We start from the raw sequence: 7,378 nt of genomic DNA on the forward strand, positions 1-7,378 counted from the left end.
AAACTATAAGGAACAACCACTATTTCAATCCCATTTATAAGATTCTTCTAACATGTTTTACTAAAACCAAAAACCATTAAATCTCATTAATTCTAATTCTACATTAAAATTTAATAACTTTAAAATTTCACTCCTAGTTAATACTCTTTATAGTCTTATATATTAGTCACTTCTAAATTCTAATTGAACTAATAATAAAAAAAGTTAAAATTATTAAATTTATCATAACATTTAAGTCATTTCCAATATTATATGTATTAATTACATTAAACTTTAATATTATGTTAATTTCTACCCTCTTATTGCTCTTAGTACCAGGCATGAAAAAATATTTATTACCCTATCAAATCAAATGCTTTATATAAAAAGAATTAAGAACGTTTTTTGAAAGGGATCTTGTAATAATAACAGGGACTGCGACAGAGGGTCCAAAGAAATGAGTGAGAACTAAGAAATTCAAGAACTATTAAGCTTATTGAGGTGACCATATTAAGTACGAGTATATATTAAAATCAAAGAAAATAATCTCTCTCCACATTATAAATAGGATGGGTGTAGTACTTATTGTCCTCTGCATTAATTGAAAATTTTTCTATTGTTAGCGTCATTGATATATAATCAAATCTCAAACATGTCTATTAATTTTTAACTATGCTTCTTCAATTCATGTAATTTAGTTATTTGTTTTTTTTATAAATATTGATAATTTAATTACTTGCATGGTGAAAACACGCTTTGTCATTTTTATTTAAATTTAATTACTGTATGGTTACTATAGATAATAAGATTAAGGTATAAATCTATCTGAAAACTTAAAATCATAACAATTTGATCCCGCCGTTAAGAGGTTAATGATTAATATTGATAATTTAACAATTACTATTAGTTTTGAATGGTAAAGCATAACATTGCTATAGTTTTAAGTTTTTAAAGTAACGTTGAACCTAAAAAAAACTTTCAAACACTCAATATTTTTCAGTAAGATTTTTTTAGGATAAATGTACACTTTAACCTCTTTTATAACATGTATAATGTACATTTATATAACATGTCATTCATATTTTTATAATTCCATTTATAAGTCACTCTCACATATTTCACATAGATTAAGAAAAAATTTAAACTTCATTAGTTCTTATTTAAAATTCATTAACTTTTTAATTTTATCTCTATTTAATATGTATTATATCTCATGAGAATAAAGTCAATATAATAATAAATAAAAAATAAAATTATATCCAAATTTTTTCCTTTTATTTTATAAATAGGGTAAAAAAATTCTTCTTCTTTCTGTCCCATAAATATAACCAGAAGAATATCTTGCAATAATTGAAATAATTTTGGTGATGGGGAAATTAATGTGAGTCTAGGGTTTCACAATTTTGATCGCTGGACTTGAATGATGTAAAAGGAGTCATAGGAAGTGACTTCCAATGGGACCCCCTGGTTCACCAGCGAGCTAACATGTGGACCCCACACTCGTGCTTCATTATTTATCCCTTTATCTTCATTTTATTATCCTCCACCCGTTCTGATTTGGACCATTATTTTCTCACGCATCTATAGGCCTCATATTTCTTTCATTTCCTTTTCTTTTTCTTCGATATTTCACGAATAAGTATATGACCTAAAAAATTAGCTAAAATTTCATGCCTAAAATAAGATTGAATTCAACAACAAAAATTCCCTAAATTTAGTACAGACCAATTTAATATTTAATTATCATTCTTTTTTGTCCTTTTTCTTTTGGGTCAAGTGATTACTTTCAGTGTTTTAATATAAATCTCTTACGGTAAGACTTTTCTTTGTCCCAACAGAAATTACTCCTACCGGTGAAACTAGACCAGTATTAGGAAATTAATGAAACTAAAGAACTCTAAATAAAAGTTGGTTGAGTAACTCCTATACGTTGATTTTAATTTCGATGTTTGATTAAATTCCAGTTTGAACTAACCGGGGAAATTTACTTCAAGAAATGTAAGCTTGAAATTCACAGAGTTGAAAAGTAAAAATTATTCAAATGTACTGATTTTCCAACTCAAACGCCTTCTCATTTAGTACTAATTATAAGAAAGTGGATTGTATTATTCTTTAGTGTTGAATATAAGTCAATTGGGGCATAGGCTATTTCATTAGATTAGGGCCATGTATAGAGATGGAAATAAAATAATGGAAACAAGTCACTTGTCATAATCTCCAAACTCAATTAAACAAGGAGAATTACATGAGTCCCACGTAATTAAAAAACAAGTTCTAGAGGTTGTCATTCTCACTGTAGGACTTGTTATTACAGGCTGCTCAAGTTGTTATTTGGGACTTTGTAGTGATTATTTCTCTTATGTGGAACTTGAATGTAATTCTCCCATTAAACAATGACCTCTGAAATTTTGTTGTTAGATTTTATTTCGAGAAGGATATATTAATAATTGTCTTCATATGTCATACGATATTTTATATTTATTTTGTAAATTAAGCATGATTTTTTTTCTTTTTTCATAGAATACAGAGAGATTATAAATTGAACTCTTTTGAGCTAATATTAAATATTAATTACATCTGTAAAAGAAGTTTAAGTGTTAATAAATATATATACCCTTCTTAGTCTCCATATACTCCAATATCGTGAAGGCTTGCTCTCAATTTGCAAACTTTAAAATGGAAAGAGTAATTTAAATATCTATTCGGTTGAATTATGACTAGTACCTCTTTTTTTTTTGTTAAAAAATCCTTATATCTACCTTATTGACACTTCAATATATTAAGCATCTTATTGATTTGAATATATGCAAAAAAAAATTGTTTTCTTGAAAAAATAAATTACAAAAATGTAAAATTATAAGCGAGAGGGAGGAAAGAAATGTGTAGCATATATTTGATTAGAAAAACAAAGAAGAGTTAAAAGCGAAGCATTTTTTTTTGGACCTGATTAAAAGTGGATTATAGTTGATGATTTTTAGCTATTAAATAATGAAAAAAATTTGAAAAAAAAAATCCTGATTTAGTCAAAGGAAGATTCTTAACTCATATAAGCGGCCACATAACTCCGATTATGAATTAATGATGTGCTTAACCGTTCACCATAGTGGAAAGTGGGCCCGTGGGACCATCTTTTTTATCATGAAAATTGGATTTTTGTTATTCGTCCCCACCCTATCACCTCACCCTAATTTGTCCCTCCATCTTTTTGTTATTTTCTTTTGTTTTCCCACGGAGCCAAAAAACAAAAATATTATTATTACCCATTTAGAATTTCAGAAAAACAAGAAAGAAATGAAGAGAAAATGCGGGGTATCTTTTTGTTCTCTTCTGTGGGTCCCACCCATGCCCGCCACGTGTCAATCTCTCGACAATTCGAATTACACGTGTCGACCTCTCCTCCAACTCGTTCCCAGCTTGCGTCACCGTCAGCTACCCCACCCTCCTCCGTTGCACCCGCAGCCATCTCCTCAGCCACCTTACAATTAATCTCGTCCTACGGTCAAACACATCGCTGACCCACTCGTGAAAAGACCAAAACACCATTCCCTTCTGGCGCATCAAGCAACACCCGACGAGGTACATGTGGGCGCGTCTGTACTAGATTACTCTCTATCTCACACCCTCATATAAGAATTGGCTTCAGTTCTTGGGGAGAGTGATATTGTGAGAGTAAATAAACATTTCTTTTTCTCTCTTTAATATGGTCGTCTCTGGTCGCCATAGCCACACCTTCAGTCGTAACCGCTCGAACGCGAGTCAGTGAAGGCCACAAGCAAAACCCCATGGAGAGCACCGAATCGTCCACCGGTTCGCAGCAGCCGAATCTTCCGCCGGGTTTCCGGTTCCATCCGACCGACGAAGAGCTCGTGGTTCACTACCTCAAGAAGAAGGCCTCCTCGGCTCCTCTGCCCGTCGCGATCATCGCCGAGGTTGATCTCTACAAGTTCGATCCGTGGGAACTCCCAGGTACGCCCAATTCTTATCAGTAGTAACAATTGATACAGGACGCAATAGGGTACACGATAATATTTAAATAAATATTAAATATTAAATTCTTTCTGATACGTCGAATATCTGAAGTGATGATGTGATTTGATTTTTAACAACATCAATGTTTTCTGGGTTTGATTGAATTGACGATTGAATTCTGATTGGTGTAGACTGATATGTTTTTTTTTTTACCTTGCCTTTTATTTATTTACTTTTTTCATTTGCGTGATTTTTTGACAGCCAAGGCAGCGTTTGGAGAGCAGGAATGGTACTTTTTTAGCCCGAGGGATAGGAAGTACCCCAACGGAGCTAGGCCAAACAGGGCAGCGACATCTGGGTATTGGAAGGCTACCGGAACTGATAAGCCCGTGTTGACAGCTAATGGAAACCAGAAGGTTGGGGTGAAGAAAGCTTTAGTTTTCTATGGAGGGAAACCGCCGAGAGGGATCAAAACCAACTGGATCATGCATGAATATAGGCTTGCTGATAATAAGCCTAACAATAAACCTCCTGGGTGTGACTTGGGCAACAAGAAAAACTCTCTCCGGGTAATCATCCTCCTCTCTCAAATCTATTGCGTCTTTCTCATTCATCTCAGAAATCACAGACCTCAAACTGCATCTAAACTCATAGGGTCTCTATCCCTGATCTTAATATGCCTGATTTCACAAGGCTGCAGGTGGATCCTCTCTCTATATGCTTTCTAGTTCTGTTTCAGTTTTCAGCATACGACCTTCTCCACCTATTCTTGTGGTTTTTTCTTTCTTTCTTTTTTCTCCTGATCACAATTATCTTGAAAGCTTGACTCTCATATGTGTGTGCATGTGCGCGCGCTTTTTTGTTAGTTCTGGTTTTTGATGGGTGATTTGTTATGTGATTCTTGTTTTATGTTTATAGCTAGATGACTGGGTGCTGTGCCGAATATACAAGAAGAGCAACACACACAGATCGCCTATGGACCATGACGATTCATCGGTGGACGATATGATTGGAGGGGTTCCTCCTTCGATCCACGTTGGACAGATGAACGCCAGATTCCATCTTTCTAAGATGTCGACAACCTACGGCGCCGGAGGAGGATCATTGTTTTTAGACCCTAACAACGATCATAACCTACTCGAAGGGGTTGTCGCCGCCAACAACAACAATGGAATGAACACTGACCTTCCTAGTCTGGTCCCTCCTATGGCCTCTTCAAACCTTACTACTTCTGTTACAACCCTGCCTTCTAAACGAACACTCCCATCGCTGTATTGGAACCCGGATGAGGATTTGGCCGGAAGCTCCTCGAAAAGATTGAGCTTTGACAATAATGAGAATGGCGGGTGCAGTGGCGGCGGCGGAGGTGGCGGGGTTACTACTGCTGGAGCTAGTTCCATTGCTTCTCTGCTAAACCAGCTTCCACAGACTCCTTCAATGGTGGGATCTGTGGGAGATGGAATGTTTCGGACACAGTATCAAATTCCTGGAATGCATTGGTATGCTTAAGAGAGCTGAAAGATTAATGAAGCTCGTAATGGTACATATGATTGCGAATGTAAAGCGATTTGGAGAATTGCTTAATGGGGTTACTGAGATTTGGGTTTGTTTTAGGAGTTTGGAAGGAAGCAATCAGTTTGACGATCTCAGAGATTGATTGACATTAGTCTTCTTCAACAATTGGTGATGTAGCTGCAAGCTGGAGTATACTATTGCACCATAAGGTCAGGCCGTGGATATTGTTTTTATAATTGGGCAGAATTATATATATAGCTTTGATTATGCAGATTTACATATAGGTATATTTGGTTGTTTTATTGATATACATATTTGTAAAGAAATATATTGAGGGTTTTATGCATCTCCATGTACAAAACTTCAACAGTAAAAACAAGTTTGAAAACCAAAACCAAGAGGAATGGGCTGTCATTTATATACTTCTCCTTAGGATTCAAATACAATGGAGAAGTTTAATTTGTACAGAGATCCTATATACTGGTGAACTCTATTGGTGCAAATTATATTCTTAATGTTCTCTATAGAACATATTTGGATTCATAAACTTTCTGATATAAATATGGAATATTTATTCGTTTGTTGTGTAATAATTACCACCACATAACGGCGCTGGCATATATCAATATAGGCGTCGTGCAGTAATTTGATCTCATTTATGTTCTTATTTCTGATTTCTGATTTCGATTTTTGGGAGACATCTTACAACCTGTGTTTTATATTCAGTGTTCGGTTTCTACAATATTTTGGAATAAAAATAAATAAATAATTATCAAGCCTTTTTAATTGCATATATGCTTAACATTAATATCATCATCAATCCTTCCTGCTCCCTGTGTATATCTCTCGTATCTTTTATGTTAATTAAATGAATTTCTTGCTGGCCCACACGTTTTCCATGCTTGAGCAATAAGTTGATTCACCTTCACCGGAGAAATACAAAAATAAATTTGTCATATTTTTTCCAGGTTTTTATTGTTAAAGATCTTGGCTTGTCTTGTTATGATTTCCCTTCTAGGTATACCTTATCTCTTTATTATCCCTCTCGTCACCACCGTCAACCCAAATCCGTAAACTCCTCACAGATATATATAGTTTAGAAGTGGCCTCATCTGCAGAAAGTTTCACACCCTTCACTGTTTAACCTAATGAACGTGACATGCGGCTAACATATATATCACAGAGAGAGAGAGAGAGAGAGAGAGAGAGAGGCACCACTACTAGTGGTTGTCACTAGCTTTAAATACAGATTCAAAAGAATTTTCAAATCAGCAACCAATCACAGAAAGCTTGTTTGGGGATGGTACATATATATGAAAGAAAGCTGAAGGATTAAAAATAATTATTTCTGATCGAGAAATTAAGATGATTTCTTTGTTAATTGATTAAAATTATAATCTGTCGAAAAGGGTCTTGAAGATATTTGTGAGCACGCATGGGCGTCATTTTCTGAAGGTGGGGTTAATGATAAGACACAGTTAAAATAATTAAGCATATTCCATAACCTTGAGGTTAAACTAACAGACAACAGAGTCTCCCTCACACACAATATATAGCTAAGTAGTAGCTATATCTATCCCTCTCTTGTGCCTTCTAGCTGATGACTTTGAAGGGACCATTTCTTGCTATCATCTTAAAGGAATCATTATCCTAAAACCACACAAATTAAATACCCCTTTAATTGCGCCATTCCCTTTTAAGGAAAGATTACAAATCAACTTTATGAAATATGGAATCATTTCGTGCTTGGTTTTGGAATTAGATATCGCCACCGCGAAATGCACTATTATTTCATATATGGCTCATATGCTTTTCGCACATGCTATTCACGATTATGAAATCTCATCTGTTAATTAACTCTTCTTTATAAATGATAATACCCCCTAAACCAACTTTTATTAGCCCTTAATTCAAC

The 7,378-nt window shown here is 34.5% G+C and overlaps 1 protein-coding gene across 2 annotated transcripts; it reads left to right on the top strand.

Moving 5' to 3' along the window:
• The first annotated feature begins 3,647 nt into the window (after positions 1–3,647).
• On the top strand, positions 3,648–6,020 carry LOC114747782 (NAC transcription factor 56-like). Of its 2 annotated transcripts, none has more exons than XM_028936130.1 (4): positions 3,648–3,945; positions 4,210–4,517; positions 4,867–5,488; positions 5,563–6,020. In XM_028936130.1, exons 1-3 carry the CDS (start codon positions 3,762–3,764, stop codon positions 5,455–5,457), a joined length of 1,083 nt encoding a protein of 360 aa, XP_028791963.1. In that variant the 5' UTR covers positions 3,648–3,761; the 3' UTR covers positions 5,458–5,488; positions 5,563–6,020. The 2 variants fall into 2 exon arrangements, with proteins under 2 accessions (XP_028791963.1, XP_028791962.1); XM_028936129.1 differs by having other exon boundaries at positions 4,867–5,447.
• The last annotated feature ends 1,358 nt before the right edge of the window (positions 6,021–7,378 follow it).

Source organism: Neltuma alba, unplaced genomic scaffold, assembly GCF_004799145.2.
Source record: "Neltuma alba isolate B1F8T4 unplaced genomic scaffold, ASM479914v2 tig00005454_pilon, whole genome shotgun sequence".
Lineage (NCBI taxonomy): Eukaryota > Viridiplantae > Streptophyta > Magnoliopsida > Fabales > Fabaceae > Neltuma > Neltuma alba.

Bases quoted from the DNA above. Each gene is read 5' to 3' on its own strand.
- LOC114747782 (XM_028936129.1), top strand. From the start codon at position 3,762: ATGGAGAGCACCGAATCGTCCACCGGTTCGCAGCAGCCGAATCTTCCG. The intron at 3,946-4,209 runs GTACGCCCAATT...ATTTTTTGACAG, and splicing joins CGATCCGTGGGAACTCCCAG to CCAAGGCAGCGTTTGGAGAG. The intron at 5,448-5,562 runs GTATGCTTAAGA...GGTTTGTTTTAG, and splicing joins CAAATTCCTGGAATGCATTG to GAGTTTGGAAGGAAGCAATC.